Below are 20,749 nucleotides of genomic sequence, written 5' to 3' on the forward strand. Positions count from 1 at the left end.
GTGGCTAGCACTGCTGCCTCACAGCGCCAGAGACCCGGGTTCAATTCCCGCCTCAGGCAACTGACTGTGTGGAGTTTGCACGTTCTCCCTGTGTCTGCGTGGGTTTCCTCCGGGTGCTCCGGTTTCCTCCCACAGTCCAAAGATGTGCGGGTCAGGTGAATTGGCCATGCTAAATTACCCATAGTGTTAGGTAAGGGGAAAATATAGGGGTATGGGTGGGTTACACTTCGGCGGGTCGGTGTGGACTTGTTGGGTCGAAGGGCCTGTTTCCACACTGTAATCGAATCTAATAAAGACAAAATGAATATAAACACAGAAACAAAATATCCCTCTTCGCTGCTCCAATGTACATTTTCATTTCCCTTCTGAACATTTTACATACATCCGGATTCTCAGTTGTATTTCCTGCCTGGCACACTTTTGTCTTTATATTCATTCCATTCTCCTGTTTACATCCAGGGAACGCTGGATTTGTTTGTCCTATCTTTTCATTTTGAGTGAATATACCTCGAATGTGCCCAACCCCAACTCATCTCTTGTTCAGCTAGTTTTTTCCCAGCAATCATTTGGTACCAGTTCTGCTCTTGTCATATTGAGATTGGCCTTCCCCCAGTTAATCATACTCTGGATTGACAATATTATTCTTACCATTGTCTTAAACCTCATGATGCAAAAATCGTTGTTCCTGCTGGCACTTGATCTACTTGGCCCACCTAATTCCCAAGAACCAGGTGTAGCACCATCTCCTTTCTGATTGAACTGGACACACACTGCTGTAAAAAAAACATGAAGTTTTTCTTCACAGTATTACTGTTCTTGTCCATGTTCAGGTAATTGCAACTCTCCCCCTACCAGCCCTGCTACCCCCAGCCCCAGCACAACCGTTATAACTAATCTATCATTCCCGCACCAGCCTATAACTGCCTGCAGATTTGTTCCTCCACATACTCACAACTAATTAGTGGTCTGTAGATTGCCATGTAGTTATTCTATCTTTATTCTTTTACTCTAGTCAAATCAGTTCTGTCCTTGAACCCCCAGAGACATCCTCCAATACTGCAATGCTGTCCTTAATCAATATTGCCACTCTCTTCCTTTCCTATATTTCCGAAACACCCAGGAATAGTTTACTCACAGTCCTGCCTTTGCTTTCACCAGCTCTCTGTTATTGCCACAATGTCAGAATTTCACAAGACAACCTGCACCCATAATTTACAAATCTTATTCACTATACCCCATACAATCATGTACATGCTGTGTAACCTTAACAGGAAAACTTTTAACTTCTCCCTCACTTCAACTCTACCCATTAATTTACTATTCTCTATTATAGTCTTATCAGTCTCTCCATCTATTTTGTGCACCCTGGTATTGCTCTCGAATATTCGCTGCTGGTTTCTATGCCCCTGCTGAGCTAGCTTAGGGCCTCCCTTCTAATAACAGCACCAGCAAAATACCTTGCAAGGAATTTAGTTTCTGTTCTATGCAATTGCAACCTATCTGAATTATACAGGTGCCATTTCCCCAGAGCCAGTCCAAGGAATTTGAAACTCTCCCACCTTACACAATCTTTCCAGTTGCACTTTCATCGTGTTTTATCCTCCTACCTCTGCATGGGCTGGTGCATGGTACTGGGAGTGTTCAGGGGATTACATCTTCTGAGGTCATGCTCATTAATTTTCTATTGTAGCTGCCTAAATTTTGTCTGTAATATCACATTCCCTATACCACCAATGTCGATAGTAGCAAAGTGAATTAGAATCTCTGGTACGAAAGTGTGGTGCTGGAAAAGCACAGCAGGTCATGCAGCATCCAAGGAACAGGAAATTCAACATTTTGGGCAAAAACCCTTCATCAGGAATTGAAGCCAGCACCACACTCTCAATTCTAATCCCCAGCATTTGCAGTCCTCACTTTCGCCTTTAATCTCTGGTTGATCACCCAGAAACACATGATTCTGAGTACACATTATCCCCAAATTAAGGAGCAGTTGGTACTGAGATGGAAGGTGACATCAGCATTATGAGTAATTTTTTTAGAAGAAAATCATTATTTCTAGAGCTAAAAGTCCCAGAAATTAGAGTATTGGTCTTTCTTTGACCATACCTACTCTGAAGGTTATAAAGGTAAGGTTGTCATTGTCCCAGGTGACCATTGGGAGACACTTTCATTAGAGAGAGATGACTAGAGTCATACAGCACAGAAACAGAGCCTTCGGTCAACTCATCCGTGCTAACCAGGTTTCCCAACTAAACTAGTCCCAAATTGCCTGCATTTGGCTCATATCCCCCTCAACCTTTTCTATTTATGTACTTGTCCAAATACCTTTTAAAAATTGTAACTGTATCTGCATCCAGCAATTCCTCTGGCAGTTCATTCCACATACGAACCACTCCCTGTGTAAAAAGGTTGCCCCTCTGGTCCCATTTAAATCTTTCCCCGTCACCTTAGAAATAGGCCCTCTAGTTTTGAACTCCTCTACCCTAGGGAAAAGACGTATGTTAGCCAGCTTGTCTATGCCCTTCATGATTTTATAAACCTTTATATGGTCACCCCTCAACCTCCTACATTCCAGGAGAAAAAGTCACATCCTATCCAGCCCCTCCTCATACCTCAAGCCGTCCAATCCTGGTTACATTCTGGTAAATCTTTTCTGAACCCTCTCCAATTTAATATCCTTCCTACAGCAGGGTGACCAGAACTGGACACAGTACCTGAAAGTGGCCTCACCAACATCCTGTACAACCTCAACATGAAGTCCCAAATTTTGAGGGTCACCATACCTCAGGGGAGGGGCAAGGTGAGAAGGTGGGATCTTCACAGTGACCTCAGCCAGTGTGGAAATTGAACCCACACTTCTGGCTTCACTTTCCATCACAAACTGGATGTTCATCCAACTGACGGTTGCACTGTTCTATAAAGCAAGCCTTGCAAACGCTGCAGAAGCAGAGAACATTCCTTCTGCACACACTTGATACCTGCTTTGAAAGCATGGCATCATAGCTGGTGAATCACAGAATCCCTACAGTGTGGAAACAGGCCATTTGGCCCAACAAGTGCACACCAACCCTCCAAAGAGGATTCCACCCAGACCCATTTCCCTATTCAATTGCTCGACATTTCCCCTCACTCATGCATCTAACCTACACACCCCTGTGACAAATTAGCATGGTCAATTCACTTGACCTGCACATTTTTGGACTATGGGAGGAAACTGGAGCACCCGGAGGAAACCCACGCAGACATAAAGAATGTGCAAACTCCGCATAGACAGTTGCCCACGGCTGGAATTAAACCCGGGTCCCTGGCACTGTGAGGCAGCAATGCTACCCACTGAGTCACTGGGTTTGTTGATGCTTGTGTTGCTGATGAAGGGCTTTTGCCCGAAACGTCGAATTTCCTGTTCCTTGGATGCTGCCTGACCTGCTGCGCTTTAACCAGCAACACATTTTCAGCTCTGATCTCCAGCATCTGCAGACCTCACTTTTTACTTGTTGATACTTGTCCCTTGTTAAGCACACTGAGCACCTTAGTTTGATGAGAATTAATTTACACTGCCTTAGACTTATTTGTACAATAATTTAACCGCATGGTGTAGCCAAACGTCCCCGTGATCTGGATCAGATAGTTGTGCCTTGCATGTGTGTTCTGTTTCCACCTCCCTGAAGAGGAATGAGTCAGCTCTCAATTCCTGCTGGAGGACAGGCTCTTATTATTGGCAAATAAAACTGGGCACATCACAAAATATGATGATTCATCCCAATCCCTTGAGTTCCACAGAAAACACTGCCAATGCTATCAATCAATTAAATTAATCAATGCCTACACATAGCATACACATAAAGACAAGCCGTGCTACTCTAGCTTTCAGAGGGAGCAGGTCTCTGTGATTCTCATAATTATGCCTGATCAAATGTAATTTTATTTATTACTATCATGCAATAAATCTTGCTACCAAAGAATAGTGCCTCTTCTGTAAATACTCTAAAGTGGCATATTCTCCACAACTAACCACTAGATAGTGTTGAACAAAGCAAATGAGGATTTGTGGCAGTAAACTACCTTAAAACAATCCTCCCCTCCCCGTACCACATTTCTGATGAGGTGGCAAATATCACAAGGTACCATGCGTGATGATCTGGGAAAATACCACTTGGGAGCAGCAGTGCAAAAGGGGGCAACAGAATATATTCACATGATAACACATTGCCACTCTAAAGAGGCATGTGACAAGTCTACAAGAGAACAAGCCTAACTATATGATGCAAAATAAAGGCTTTGTGCTGTGGAACAAGAGGAGCTCACAGGCACAGACAATGTCCAATCATCAGTAAGGAATGCTACATTTGTAAATTTATAGTTAATTTGTAGAAGATGTACAACAATAAGAAAGAATTTGAGAACAATGTAACTATTGGGGCTCACACATAAATGAAGTCTACACAGCAGAACACTCACTATCGTTAGAAAAGATACCTGCATTCAAAGAGATACCTAAGGTTTTCCCAAGGGAACTAATTCAGATGAACCAAAAGAGACAACACATGTCTACACCAATGACCGTGTTGTTTATTTTGTACATGATACAGGAGACGGTATGACTGTCCGATCAAACAATTGCCACAGCTAAAGAAGCGGAAATTACAGTTTACAGAAATAAGACTATATAGTACAAGTGGAATAGCTGTCAGAAGCATAGGCTGCTGCAAGTTAGACCACAATGTAATGCACAAAAATGTATATATTGTTTGTAAACAACCAACTTTCCTTTTTAAGTCTGCATGTAAATCTTGATCTCAACTTTATCAGAACAGTTGGAGGAAATTTCCTGATGAAGGGCTTATGCCGAAACGTCAATTCTCTTGCTCCTCGGATGCTGCCCGACCTGCTGTGATTTTGCAGCTCCACACTTTCGACTCTGATCTCCAGCATCTGCAGTCCTCACTTTCTCCCAGTTGGAGGAAATTGACAACCTCCCAGAAAACAATGATAGTAAACAGCTGTCCAAACACAAATCTAGGAACAAACCACTGCACCTTAACTAGTTGATCAATAAACAGTTAAAAACTACATTGTACTTCCAAATTTATGAAGGAAAGATCAAGTGACATCATCTATATTCACAGAGAAAAACTATTTAATGTTGTCACCATTGAATTACAGACTTCATGGAACTAATGGAAATGTTCAATTCTCTGTCTTCTGAACCAGAACAGTCAATGCCAGTGATACACATAGAATCATAGAATGCCTACAGTGTGGAAACAGGCCATTCAGCCCTACAAGTCCACAACAACCCCTCCAAAGAGTAATCTGCCCAAACCCATTCCCCTATACCTCCCCTTTACCCCTAACTACCACACCCCTGGTCAATTTTAGCATGGCCAATTTACCTAACCTGCACATCTTTGGATTATGGGAGGAAACCAGAGCACCCGGAGAATGTGCACACAGACAGTCGCCGGAGGCTGGAATCGAACCTGGGTCCCTGGTGCTGTGAGGCAGCAGTGCTAGCCACTGAGCCACTGTGCTGCCATAGTGCTGAGTGACCCTCAATCTTTCAGTTACAGAATCTGAAAATGTCTAGTTTACCAGTCAAAGAAACACATGAGGCAACTGAAGAAGACCTGTCTAATCAATAAATCCAGGCATTTGAGTGCACTCCGACTCCATGAGAGCCAGACCAATATTCACAGATTCAAAATAATGTATTTGCAAAAGCATCCACAAAGAACAATACCATCTGTAAAGGAAATCTAAGAGACTAAAGAATAATCCACAGCTTAGAACCATGGCCAAGAATCCTCAAGAAAGAGATCTACCAATCACCAAGTCTGAAGAGAGTACATTCTGAGAAAAGTGTGCAACCTGCATTCCTGCATTCAGACACCTGGGGCAGATGGGAAAGCAGTAAATGTAAAATTGGTATATATTAGACTACACAATCGTTAATATGGGGAAAACAGTTTAGAGAGAGATGCTGTATAAGAAATTGATTTTGAAGAGGTTAATGTTCAGATTACGTTGGCTGCACCCATTCTATTGGTATCACACATTCTGTAATGCAGACAAGGAGTTCCAGCCTAGATTTCAGAGGGAGCAAATATATCTAAACAAATTCCCAAAAATCCTGGTAACAATGCCTTACCAAATTCAGTTGTACACATTGCTTTCGTGCAATAAACGAGAAGAATTCAGCAGCAGAACTTTGAAAAACAATCCTGCAAGGACTGGACCCTGGAAACTTTCATAGATAGACACTGTTGGTTGGAATCATAGCTTAATTTCACCATTAATCGGATAATAACCAAGTTGAATTGGGAGCTTTAACTTACTTACTTGAGGGGTCTTATTTTGGTTGCTACATGCCATAAGGTTTAAACCATTATTTCAGTACTTGATTATCTGTCAGGTTTCTTAATAAGTGGCCAAATCAAAAATATCCTCTGGTGATTTACCCACAACAATTGGCGTCCCTTGATGGGTTTCGATAAGAAGTGACTAAGTCACTCCAAAGTTGAACCTACCAGCCTGTGTTCTCAGAAATCCCATCTGAGCCTAAATTAAGAAGCAGCTGCCCCACACGAAGGCCAGGATTCAAGTGGATGGATCAGGATAGAGGTACTAATTTTCAGATTTAATCAGAACATTTAAATATTTTTGCAGAAACATGGTACGTGAAGTATGCATTACAAAAAGAAATGCTGAGACAAGCGAGCTCAAGTCAGAAAATGAGGCATTACAGTTAAGAATTGCATAGCTAAAATGGAAACTTGATGCATTAGAAGGTGTCAGTCAGGTAAGGGCAGTTTCCCAATCAGAAATCACAGAATTAAAGGGAAAGATTAAATTTCTAGAGATTGCTAACCAGGAGAAGATAGTTTGCCTCTCAGGTTATCAAAGTTACTTTGAAACAGCAAACAAAAATGCCAACATGACAGAAAGCTAGGTTCAGGATCAGCAATTCAGACTCAGGAATTGCAAAGTAAATGGAAGGATCTCCAGGCAATGCTTGAAATACTGCATCAAATACAACTTGAGCAACAAGTGCAGGATGCTGACCATTCTAAATACCTTAATTGATACTTTAAAGTCTCAGCTCTCTGACCAGAGTGCTTTGGGGACCGTACAAAAATCAGCAGATTAGTTGAGGATCGGTTGAGGATAAAACTGCATGTTATTCTGTTCAGGACAGGGAATATGATTATAATCCTGATCCCGGCACTCCTCCAACATACTCAGATAAAGGTCCCCTGTAACTATCCATATCAGTCTGATACAAGCCCAAATAAAGATAACGATTTAATGAAAATCCAACAAAACAAATGAGAATTCAGGCAATTGACCATATTTGGGCCATAAACCAGGTGTTTTGAAAAGTAAAACAAACAAACGCAGAACTTGATATTTGGTTAGTCAAGAGTTTGGGTAAATTCTAAAGTTAGCCACAAGAAGGGTTAAGGCCTATTTCCTGGAATTTCATAGGGGTGTAGTGTGTTTTTCTGATACACCTTGGACTTAGAGGGACTGGACGCCAAACCCAATCGATTCACTTACCCCTGTGACAAACCTGAGGGGTCGAGACAGAATGAAAAGGAATAACACTAAGCCCTTTGTTTGTCTGATAAAGTATGAGCAGCTGGGTAAACACATGTTATTGGAGTAATAAATTGGTCAAAGTGTCTGTATAGAATATTTCACAAGCAGAACTGCACAAAATCCTTTGATTGTGGCCAAACCAATGCTCTATAAAATTCCAGCATAACCTCCCTGCTCTTAAACCCTGTGCCTTGATTAATGCAAGTATACTACCTACTTTCTTAACCACATTTTCCACCTGTCCTGATATCTTAAGGGACCAGTGCACATGTATATCAAAATTCCTCTGATCCTCAATGCTTCCCATGGCCTATTGTTAATCATATGTTACCTTGCCTTGTTTGTCCTGTCCATCTCACACTTATCTGGACTGAATTTTGTCTGGGAGAAAGTGAGGACTGCAGATGCTGGAGTTTTGTAAAGGGAGGAAGAGAGCTTCTTCAAGGAAGGCATCCTAGCAAGAGGATTCGCAGTAGGTTCCTGAAGAAGGGCTTATGCCTGAAACGTCAATATTCCTGAAGAAGGGCTTATGCCCAAAACATCGATTCTCCTGACCTGCTGCGCTTTTCCAGCAACACATTTTTCAACTCTGAATTTTGTCTGCCACTGATCAGCCAATCTTATCAGCTTATCCTCACGTAACCTAAGGCTATCCTCCTCACTATTTATTTCCCCACCAATTTTTGTATTGTCTTCAACCTTACTGATCAACCCTCTTACATTCGAGTCAAACTCATTTATATAAACCAAAACAGCAAGGGCCCTAACACTGACCCCTATGGGATTCCACTGGTCACAGACTTCCAGTCAGAAAACACCCCTTAACCATCACCCTCTGCTTCCTGCCATTCAATCAATTGTGGGTCCAACATGCCAAATTTCCTTGGATTCTCTGGACTCTTAGCTTTGCTATCAATCTCTCATACATTTACACACTTGAAGCATCACATCAGCTGGAGTCATACAGTTTCATTCACAGCCTCCCAGATAACAAAGCAGTCTGTGCCTGCCGGCAAAAAGACCTGGACAATATTCAGGTCTGAGCTGATAAATGGCAAGTAACAATCACACCACACAGGGGCCATGCACCCCAACCATCAAGGGTGCAGGAGAAGGTAAAAAGCCAAGAATTCTCGCATTTCCTTTGACTCCCCAAAATTAGTTCACCCTCAAGAAGGTAGAAATCCTGAGTGAATACTTTTCACTTAGCTGAATGTGTGCACTTCCAATGAAACTCAAGAAACTGAACACTATCCTGATCAATGCAACCTCCTTGACTGGGATCTATTCGTCACTGGAAACAGTCACTCCCTCCACAATGCATAAGTCCACCATATACAGTACATGCAAATATATTCAGCATCAGCTGTTTCCAGTGGGACGACCCATGGAATAAAGGTTAGCGCCTTTTATGCCTCAGGACTTCACAAAACTATTTACAACGAGTTACGTGTTTTTGAAGTCCAGTCTTGTTTCTATAGTTAGAGGGACAGACAGGCGGTTCTGTGGACATGGGCGAGACTCTCAGATGGTTTGTTGCCTCCCGGGTGCCAGGGTCCAAGACGTCTCGGACCGTGTCTTCAGAATCCTTAAGGGGGAGGGTGTGCAGCCAGGAGTTGTGGTGCACATTGGCACCAATGACATAGGTAGGAAAAGGGGTGGGGAGGTCATTCAGGAACTCAGGGAGTTACGCTGGAAGCTAAAAGCTAGGACAGACAGAGTCATCTTCTCTGGGTTGTTGCCGGTGCCATGTGACAGTGAGGCAAGAAATACGGAGAGAGTGCAGTTAAACACGTGGCTGCAAGGATGGTGTAGGAGGGAGGGCTTCAGGTATTTGGACAATTGGACTGCATTCTGGGAAGGTGGGATCTGTACAAGCAGGACGGGTTGCACCTGAACCAGAAGGGCACCAACATCCTGGGAGGTAGGTTTGCTAGCACTCTTCGGGGGGGGGGGGTTTAAACTAATTTGGCAGGGGGATGGGATCTGGATTTGTAGTCCAGCAAGTAGGTTAGCTGTTTTTCAGGATGTCCAAGAATGTAGGGAGGCTGTGGAGAAGGTAGCACTGACAGGGAATACTTACGGACACAGAGATGGGTTGAAGTGTGTATACTTCAATGCAAGGAGTATCAGAAATAAGGTGGGTGAACTTAAGGCATGGATTGGTACTTGGGACTACGATGTTGTGGCCATCACGGAAACGTGGATAGAAGAGGGACAGGAATGGTTGTTGAAGGTTCCTGGTTACAGATGTTTCAGTAAGATTAGGGAGGGTGGTAAAAAAAGGAGGAGGTGTGGTGTTGCTAATTAGAAATGGTATAATGGCTGCAGAAAGGCAGTTCGAGGGGGATCTGCCTTTGGAGGTAGTATGGGATGAAGTCAGAATAGGAAAAGAGCAGTCACCTTGTTGGGTGTTTACTATAGGCCCCCCAATAGCAGCAGAGATGTGGAGAAACAGATTGGGAAACAGATTTTGGAAAGGTGCAGAAACCACAGGGTAGTAGTCATGGGCGATTTCAACTTCCCAAATATTGATTGGAAGCTCTTTAGATCAAGTAGATTGGAGGGGACGGTGTTTGTGCAGTGTGTCCAGGAAGCTTTTCTAACTTAGTATGTACATTGTCCAACCAGAGAGGAGGCCATATTGGATTTGGTACTTGGTAATGAACTGGGACAAGTGATAGGCTTGTTAGTGGGTGAGCATTTTGGTGATGGTGACCACAATTCTGTGACATTCACCTTGGTTATGGAGAGAGATAGGTGCGTGCAATAGGGTAGGTTTTACAATTGGGGGAAGGGTAAATATGATGCTGCAAGACAGGATCTGAGGAGCATAAGTTGGAAGCATAGGCTGGCAGGGAAGGATGTCGTTGAAATGTGGAACTTTTTCACGGAACAGATATGATGTGTCCTTGATATGTACGTACCTGTCAGGCAGGAAAGAGATGGTCGTGTGAGGGAACCTTGGTTGACAAGGGAGGTTAAATGTCTAGTAAAGAGGAAGAAGGAGGCTTACTTAAGGTTGAGGAAACAAGGTTTAGACAGAGCATTGGAGGGATACAAGATAGCCAGGAGGGAACTGAAGAAAGGGATTAGGATAGCTAAGAGAGGGCATGAAAAATCTTTGGCGGGGAGGATCAAGGATAACCCCAAGGCCTTTTATGCATATGTGAGAAACATGAGAATGACGGGAACGAGGATAGGTCCGACCAAGGTCAATAGTGGGAGACTGTGGATTGAGTCGAAAGAGATTGGAGAGATCTTGAATGAGTACTTTTCTTCAGTATTTACAAATGAGAGGTACTGTATTGTTGAAGAGGAGAGTATAAAACGGACTGGTAAGCTGGAAGAGATACTTGTTTGGAAGGAAGATGTGTTGGGCATTTTGAAAAACTTGAGGATAGACAAGTCCCCCGGGCCTGACGGGATATATCCTAGGATTATGTGGGAAGCAAGAGAGGAAATTGCAGAGCCGTTGGCAATGATCTTTTCGTCTTCACTGTCAATGGGGGTGGTACCAGGGGACTGGAGAGTGGCGAATGTTGTGCCCCTGTTCAAAAAAGGGAATAGGGATAACCCCGGGAATTACAGGCCAGTTAGTCTTACTTCGGTGTTGGGCAAAATAATGGAAAGGGTACTGAGGGATAGGATTTATGAGTATCTGGAAAGACACTGCTTGATTAGGGACAGCCAGCATGGATTTGAGGGGTAGGTCTTGCCTTACAAGTCTTATTGAATTCTTTGAGGAGGTGACCAAGCATGTGGATGAGGGTAGAGCAGTGGATGTATTGTACATGGATTTTAGTAAGGCTTATGCGGAAAGTCAGGAGGCATGGGATAGTGGGAAATTTGGCCAGTTGGATAGAGAACTGGCTAACCGGTCGAAGTCAGAGAGTGGTGGTAGATGGTAAATATTCAGCCTGGAGTCCAGTTACAAGTGGAATTGCGCAGGCTTCAATTCTGGGTCCTCTGCTGTTTGTAATTTTTATTAATGACTTGGAAGAGGAAGTCGAAGGATGGGTCAGTAAATTTGCAGACGATACGAAGATTGGTGGGGTTGTGGATAGTGAGGAGGGCTGTTGTTGGCTGCAAAGGGACTTAGATATGATGCAGAGCTGGGCTGAGGAGTGTCAGATGGAGTTCAACCCTGTCAAGTGTGAGGTTGTCCATTTTGGAAGGACAAATAAGAATGCAGAATACAGGGCTAACGGTCGGGTTCTTAGTAAGGTGAAGGAGCAGAGGGATCTTGGGGTCTATGTTCATAGCTCTTTGAAAGTTGCCACTCAGGTGGATAGAGTTTGTAAGAAGGCCTATGGTGTATTAGCGTTCATTAGCAGAGGCATTGAGTTCAAGAGTCGTGAGATGATGTTGCAGCTGTACAGTAACTTGGTAAGGCCACATTTGGAGTACTGTATGCAGTTCTGGTCACCTCACTTTAGTAAAGATGTGGAAGCTTTGGAGAGGGTGCAGAGGAGATTTACCAAGATGTTGCCTGGAATGGAGAATAGGTCGTACGAGGATAGGTTGTGAGTGCTAGCCTTTTCTCATTGGAACGGCGAAGGATGAGGGGGTGACTTGATAGAGGTTTATAAGATGATCAGGGGAATAGATAGAGTAGACAGTCAGAGACTTTTTCCCCGGGTACAACAGAGTGTTACAAGGGGACATAAATTTAAGGTGAAGGGTGGAAGGTATAGGGAGGATGTCAGGGGTAGGTTCTTTACCCAGACAGTGGTGGGGGCATGGAATGCGCTGCCTGTGGGAGTGGCAGAGTCAGAATCATTGGTGATCTTTAAACGGCAATTGGATAGGTACATGGATAGGTGCTTAAGCTAGGACAAATGTTTGGCACAACATCATGGGCCGAAGGGCCTGTTCTGTGCTGTATTGTTCTCTGTTCTATGTTCTCATATAGTAAATAATGCAGCCTATTTGCACTCGACAAGCTTACACAGATAATAATTAAAAGAACTGACTACATTATCTATTGGTTAATACATGAAGACAGGCAAAGAAACTTTGAGCTATATTTAATATGCTCCTGATAGCAGGTTTGAAGATGAAGGACAGGGTACATTAAGCAGACAGTGTCACTGCTGCCTTGTCACCCAGCCCTGCCACTACTTCAATTTTATAGAAGCAGAGGAATAAGCAGCAGGCCATTAGGCGGCACAGTGCTTCAGTGGTTAGCACTGCTGTCTCACAGCACCAGATGTGATTCCACCCTCAGGTGATTGTATGAAGTTTGCACATTCTCCCAGTGTCTGCATGGGTTTGCTCCAGGTCCTCTAGTTTCCTTCCATAGTCCAAAGATATGTAAGTTAAGTGGATTGGTCATAAGAAATGCAGGGTTACAGGGATAAGATAGGGGGTGGGTCTGGATGGGATGCTCTTTGGATGATCAGTGTGGACTTGATGGGCTGAATGGCCTGCTTCCACATTATCTTCAATTGAAACAATTGATGCCCACTTAAGGGCCTCATCCTGCCACCACAATGATTTAACTGGCAGCAGGAGACAAAGACCCATGCCATTCCATGCCATGCCAAGGAACTGGTGGTAAGCATGGGGTGGTCATTTTTTAACAGGACTAGTATAGGGTCCTCCTGTAGGTGTAATCCACCCAAATTTCTCTCTTCACCTCTCAGTCATACAAGGGTCCAATGAGAAGCTAGACTCACTTTCAGGATTGGATCCAACTGTGGAGATTAGATAGCTGCCAGTCTTTGACAAACCAATAGCTTGCTGAGGTGAAGCTTCCTAAGTCTGAAGAGCACACAAGTCCTGTTTCATTTCAACTATCTATCAAATGGCCGACAACTGACAGCAATCTGGAGGGGCAACAGGCTCTTCACACAGTCTTTAAGCTACGAGAACATGGGGGTTGGGCAGGAATTGCAGCGCACTGATAATTATCCAGCCCTAGGAAATCTTCTCTGTTCTCTTTCAAAATAGAACATCAGATCTTTATTGTCCACCTAATGGCACAGACAGGTGTTGGTTTAGCATCGGATCTGCAAGTCAGTTTCTCCAGCAATGCACGCTCAATTATAGCAAAACAAGTAACTGCAGGCATTTGAAATTGCTGGAGAAACTCAGCAGGTCCAGCAGCATCTGTGGAGAGAAAACAGAGTAAATGGTTCGAGTCCAATGACCCTTCCGAGTGACACTGATGATTGCATTAAAGGGTTTGTGTAGTTATATGCTGAAGTCACGAGAGTAATACTTGGACCCGTTAATTTCTGACGAATGGGCTGCAACATTACCACCAAGGTCTGGCTAATCCAAGTACATATTTTTCTCAACATTTTTGTTTCTGAAGGTTTTATTGCACACAGATCTCTAAACTAAAGCAATTCTCCCACACTGCCTGAAGCACAAATTTGTCGCCACAGTCTGCACCTCATCAGGTTTCAGCCTCCAGTTAAGTTGACACAACCTTCCACAGTAAATATGAGGGTTGGGCTATCTTTTCCACAGCTCACGTTAAGTTGATTTGCAAATACAGCAACCTCATATGCAAATTAGGTGCAGTGTAGCAATCTGATAAATGCAAACAAACGTGTTTATCAGGTGTTCAACTGTCACAATTTCAAGCCTAAGTTAAAAAATCTTTTGAGACCCAGTATGTGACTAATTGAGAGTTGACACAAGATAGATATGGCATGATGGCTGTCAACAACATAGAGTTATAGAGATGTAAAGCACAGAAACAGACCCTTCGGTCTAACTTGTCCATACCAACCAGATATCCTAAATTAATCAAGTCCCACTTGCCAGCTTTTGGTTCATATCCCTCTAAACCCACCCTATTCATATACTCATCCAGATGCCTTTTAAATGTTGTAATTGTACCAGTCTGCACCACTTCCTCTGGCAGCTCATTTCATGCGGTCACCATGCTCTGCATGAAAAAGTTGCCTCTTAGGTATCTACGGCATTTGTCTTAATACAGCACCCTAAGGCATGCTGAATCAAAGAAACAGACAACTGGCGTGTTGCACAGAAACCTGTTCAAGCAGCTGGGGATTAACGGGCATTAATGAGGGAGAGGGAAGTGTAGAAGTGCAGAGGTTTCACAGGAACTTTAAGCTACTGGGAATGTAATCGCTGAAGACATGGCTACCAACTGTTAGGTGATAGGAAGAAGTGATCACACTGCCTGGTGGTCTAGTAATTAGGATTCAGTGCTCTCACCGCAGTAGCCTGGGTTCTATTCCCGTTCAGGGAATGAGATCTGGGGTGGCACACTGGGACAGTGGTTAGCACTGCTGCCTCACAGCACCAGGATTTGATTTCAGCCTTTGGTTCCTGTGTGGAGATTGCTTGTTCTCCCGGTGTCTGTGCGAGTTTCCTCTGGGTGCTCTGATTTCCTCCCACAGTGAAAGATATGCACATTAGGTGAACTTGCCATACTAAATTACCCATAATGTCCACGGATGTGCAGGTTAGGTTGATTAGCCATGGGAAATTCAAGATTACAAGGTAGGGTGGGAGAGGGTTCTGAGTGGGATACTCTTCAGAGGTATGGTGCAGACCCAATGGGCTGAATGGCCTCCATCTGTATTGTTGGGATTCTATGAATTGAGAATTCCAAGACTGGTAGATGGCAGACCTATCAGAGACAGAGGGATTTGGTAGGATTTGAATGCAGGACTGTGATTTTAAATTTGCCATACAGGGAGACCAGTGAATTGAGGTAGGACAATGGAGATGTACAAGAAGGATTTAGTGTGAGTTTCAGTCTGGGCAACCTTTAGATCAGCTGAAGATATTGGGAAGATCTGAGGCCAAAAGTGAAATGAAGTTGATGACATTGAATGGGGGTTTGTGATGGCAGCTGAAGACAATGGCTACAGTCTTCCCAATACTTGAGTTTAGGAAATCGCAGCACATCCAACTCTGGATATTAAATAAGCAGCTGACAACAGAGCCAGTGAAGGAGTTACAAGAGGTAGTGGACAGGTAATGTCAGTGTACATCTGGAAACTGATAGTATGACTGAAGTTATTGAAAGATTACATAGATGAGAAATAGAAGGGGAGATCTTTGCAGCCTTCAAAGGTTCAGGGGCAAGAAGAGAAGGCAGCAGATTGTCTGCCTATGGTTTGCATCAGTATTTACTGTGGAAAAGGATATGGAAGATACAGACTCTAGGGAAACAGATGATGATATCTTGCAAAATGTCCAGATTACAGAGGAAGTGCTGGATGTCTTGAAACGGTTAAAAGTGAATAAATCCCCAGGACTTGATCAGGTGTCCCTGAGAACTCTGTGGGAAGCTAGAGAAGTGAATGCTGGGCCTCTTGCTGAGATATTTGCATCATTGACAGTCACAGGTGAGGTTCTGGAAGACTGGAGGTTGGCAAACCTGGTGCCACTGTTTAAGAAGGTTGGTAAGGACAATCCAGGGAACTATAGACCAGTGAGCCTGACCTCGGTGGTGGGCAAGTTGTTGGTGGGAATCCTGAGGGACAGGATGTATTTAGAAAGGCAAGGACTGATTAGGGATAGTCAACATGGCTTTGTGCGTGAGAAATCATGTCTCACAAACTTGATTGAGTTTTGTGAAGAAGTAACAAAGAAGATTGATGAGGGCAGAGCAGTAAATGGGATCTATATGGACTTCAGTAAGGCGTTCAACAAGGTTCCCCATGGGAGATTGCTTTGCAAGGTTAGATCTCATGGAATATAGGGAGAACCAGCCTTTTGGATACAGAACTTGCTCAAAGGTAGAAGACAGAGGGTAGTGGTGGAGGGTTGTTATACAGACTGGAGGCCTGTGACCAGTGGAGTGCCACAAGGATCGGTGCTGGGCCCTCTACTTTTTGAAATTTACATAAATGATTTGGATGCGAGCATAAGAGGTACAGTTAGTAAGTTTGCAGATGGCACCAAAATTGGAGGGGTAGTGGACAGCGAAGACGGTTACCTCAGATTACAACAGGATCTGGACTAAATGGGCCAATGGGCTGAAAAACGGCAGATGGAGTTTAATTCAGATAAATGCAAAGTGCTGCATTTTGGGAAAGCAAATCTTAGCAGGACTTATACACTTAATGGTAACGTCCTAGGGAGTGTTGCTGAACAAAGAGACCTTGGAGTGCGAGTTCATAGTTCCTAGAAAGTGGAGCCGCATTTAGATAGGATAGTGAAGAAGACGTTTGGTATCCTTTCCTTTAGTGGTCAGAGTATTGAGTACAGAAGTTGGGAAGTCATGTTGCAGCTGTACAGGACATTGGTTAGGCGACTGTTGGAATATTGCATGCAATTCTGGCCTCCTTCCTATCGGAAAGATGTTGTGAAACTTGAAAGGGTTCAGGGTTGGAGGATCTGCCAGGGTTGGAGGATCTGAGCTGCAGGGAGAGGCTGAACAGGTTGGGGCTGTTTTCCCTGGAGTGTCAGAGGCTGAGGGGGGACCTTATAGAGACTTACAAAATTATGGAGGGGCATGGATAGGGTAAATAGACAAAGTCTTTTCCCTGGGGTGGGGGAGTCCAGAACTAGAGGGCATAGGTTTAGGGTGAGAGGGGAAAGATATAAAAGAGACCTTTTTCACGCAAAGGGTGGTACGTGTATGGAATGAGCTGCGAGGCCGGTACAATTGCAACATTTAAGAGGCATTTGGATGGGTATATGAATAGGAAGGGTTTGGAGGGATATGGGCTGGGTGCTGGCAGGTGGGACTAGATTGGGTTGGGATATCTGGTCAGCATGGACGGGTTGGAACGTAGGATCTGTTTCCATGCTGTACATCTCTATGACTCTATGACTGAATGGCTTAGAGTAGAATCTAGTGAGCCTCCCTCAGGATGAATATTAGAAAAGAGACATTGGAGAAGGATGGTTGATATTCATTAATTCCTGGTTTGTGGGTTTCACTTGCAAGATTAACAGTTGCTGCCCATCCCTAATTAACATTAGCTTGCTAAGCCCTTTTAGAAGCCTGTTAGAGAACAACCACACTGCTGTGGGTCAGGAGTTACAAAAGCCAGACTGGCTCAGTATAGCAGATTTCCTTTGCTGAAGGACATGGTGAACCAGCTGGGATTTTACACTGAGTGACAGTCCTGAGACCACCTTTCAATTCTAGATTTCATTATGTGTGAGTTTGAATTCCACCATGGTGGGATTTTAATGCATCTCCTCAAAGCATCAGCCAGTGCCTCTCGGTTACAAATCCAATGGTGTAGGCTGCGGAGCCAAGAACAATGAGAAGGGACAGTGCACCATAGGCACAGTGATTTTGATTTTGCCCATTTCAATGCTCTAGCAGGGCTAGAAAACTGATTAGAGATTTGAATGTGGATTTGCAGGAATCATGGCATAGATTTGGAAGACAACAATACATTCAATGGATCTTGAATGAAAAGCCAGGTTGGCAAGAACAGATGGGGACATTTATGTTTGTGAGGGTGGATCTCCAGCAGATTTAGAAGCGAGGGATACAGTACCCGACCACAGGGAACTATTGCAATATCAGCCAGCCCTTGGATCCAACACAGAAGCTCAGTGGTGAGAACTTCAGCGGAACTAGTGTTTAGGGACAGGAAGGAGGTGTTGTCTCCAAAATAACAGAGTTGGTATTACCACTGTATAAGTAGTTAGCCAGCTCATCCATCAGCACGGCATTCTCTCCTTTACCACCTGCAAATGGCTAACAGCCCCAATAAGTCCCCAACTGTACAACTGGACAGGTTTGCGCGCCGCAGAGTAGGTTTACGAAAGTTCAGACAAGGTGGAGTTTCGGACAGCGGTCAGACTCTCAGCAGCTTTCCAAATTATGGGCCTGCTAATACTTCCGCAGTTTCAGAATGCAGGGCAAGTGTGAAATGTTTGTGAGATCTAGAGGAACCATGTACAAGAGGAACCTCGATTACTCGAAGGACATTGGCGGAGACTGTGTACATAACTCGATCCAATAAATGTAAACAACGGATAACAAAATCATCTGTTTAAAAGGGAAAATCCCTCTCTCAGAAAAATGGATGGAGGAAAATCGTTGGAAATCGATGGAGATACATCACCGGGAAACCAATATCCACTGAGGTTTCCAAGGGAAAAAAGCGTTGTTTGTGAATAACAACGGCCCCTCTGGTGTACGGATTGGCGTAGGAGTACAGGCTCGGAAACCTGGCGATTTTCCTTTCAGTCGTGATGCCTACCCTAGCCGATGCGCCGGTTGATGGATCATCACCAGCCACACAACCTGAGGCTGACCTCACGGTCTGAACCTTGCAACCTGGCGAGTCTGCTGTGCAGTAATTACAGTGCGCTGACATGAATGAGGAGGCGGTGATCATCTCTTCAGTCATTAGATTTCCCCAGGTTGGGGGGGGGGTGCGGAGAGGGGATGGAAAGCTGGGTAGTTCCGCTGCTTGTACTTTGAATTGGGCTGTTCCTTTAGCCGGGACCAGCCCTATCCAGGCAGCAGGTCCTGATTAGCATCGATACATTTACATTTGGACACTTTTACAATGTTACAGAGAGTGCAGTCCTGGGGATACATGACAACAACACTGTGCTGTCCCGTCCCATTCCACGTGTTGTAACCTTTAGGACATGCTTCTCTGGCTGGGAATGTGGGGACAGCTATTCAGGATGACAGTGACCAGGTTATTCCAGGTCAACCGGTCAGCTTTCATATAAATAACTTCTCGGTGTGTGACAAGAGGGGGGAGGGTCACATCTCCCGAAATAAACTGCAATAAATGGCTAGAAGTGGCAAGAATATATATTTAACATTTTAATCTAGATATAGCCCCAGCATTTTTATTATTTTTTTAAAAAACAACAAAGGGAGGTAAAAGAAGATATTTACATGTCGCTTCTCGGCGGGGCGAGCAGAGGTGTCGACAGCACCGAAGGCTCGTTGGACTTTTTCTTCCGTCTCCAGCTCCCCCAACTTCTCCTCCTCCTCCTCCCGCCGCCAACTTGGGAGACGGGAGGGCAGCCCGGCTCCTGGCTGCAGCCACTGCCGCCGGCTCCCGGGGTTTCCTGGTCCCCCTCCTGGTCACCCGCCGACTTGCTGCGCTGGAAGACGCGGCCGATTCTCATCCTGAGCCCTTTCTGCGGCGGGCTCGCCCCCTCCGAGCTCTCCATGGGTGGGGGGCTCCGGTGGACGGGGGGTCAGTCAGTGAGGTGCCCGCGCTGGGGGGTGGGGGTGCTCCTGGGGGAAGGAGCTGCAACAGCGCCTCACTCGCAGTGGGAGCGACCCTGGGGTGATCCCGGACTTGGCTCGCTCCCTTGGTCTGCCGCAGCAAAAAACAAACAAACAAACGGAACGAGAAAGAGAGAGAGATAGCCCCCCGCTCACCTCATCTTCCACCACTCGACTGCCAACCCAAACAACTGACTGCTGTTCAAACAAGCATTGCGAAACCTGATGTGGAGAGAGAGATGGTGGGGGTGGAAATAATGCACCAATTAGGCCCGGTTTTCAATTTCCCGGTGCAGGACAGGTAACTGCTGTCTTCGCATGTCGGCAGCCAACAGGTTCATTTGGCCCAGCCTCCTGTTTGCATGTAAGTACCGCCACCAAATGTCCAGAGGGTACAATAACCAATTTTTTTTCCCCCTGTTATCACTTCTTCCCATTGGCTCCAAATCAACAGGATAACAGCTATTTCTTTCACTCTTGAATAATCCGGGGAAGCGCAGAAGTAGTTGAGGATGGAACGGAATGAGGTATACACTAATCTTGATTAACTCATTGCGAGCTACCACCCTGTTCTGGTCAGGGTGCACCTTGAATACTGGGTGCCAAGTTCTGGTTACCAAGGAACAAGAAACACGCGGTACTGTGGCGCAACTGGAGTACGCTGGGCCTGCAACCCAGTGTTTGACAGATCAAAACTATCCTCTGATGTTTGTGTTGAAACCCTAAAGGATAGTGTAGTAGTATTGTCACTGCACTAATAATTTGAAGACCCAAGAGGGTATTGTTTCTAGGTGGAGGGCTGTGGTAGTGCTCATACCTCTGATTATACCTACCCAGAATGATATAACACATCTGACCACTGATTTAAGAAACATTGAACATGCAGGTCTATCGTAGAGAAAATCTCTGAGAGTATTGCTCCCTTGTCACAGAGGTGTGACACTGATTTGAAAATCGCTGTTGTAACCCCTGTTGTTCAAGAAAGTATAA

At 44.6% G+C, this 20,749-nt stretch overlaps 1 protein-coding gene across 2 annotated transcripts in view; it reads right to left on the bottom strand.

The window, feature by feature from the left end:
- The window catches only part of crybg1a (crystallin beta-gamma domain containing 1a), a 226,341-nt gene extending 206,302 nt beyond the window's left edge, over positions 1-20,039 (bottom strand). For both annotated transcript variants that reach the window (XM_060849434.1, XM_060849426.1), the window contains exon 1: positions 19,421-20,039. In XM_060849434.1, coding sequence (XP_060705417.1) covers positions 19,421-19,701 — 281 coding nt within the window. In that variant the 5' untranslated portion in view covers positions 19,702-20,039. The remainder of the gene's footprint in view (positions 1-19,420) is intronic.
- Positions 20,040-20,749: the final 710 nt, after the last annotated feature.

The sequence above is a fragment of the Hemiscyllium ocellatum genome, chromosome 3 (genome assembly GCF_020745735.1).
Source record: "Hemiscyllium ocellatum isolate sHemOce1 chromosome 3, sHemOce1.pat.X.cur, whole genome shotgun sequence".
NCBI classification, from domain to species: Eukaryota; Metazoa; Chordata; class Chondrichthyes; order Orectolobiformes; family Hemiscylliidae; genus Hemiscyllium; species Hemiscyllium ocellatum.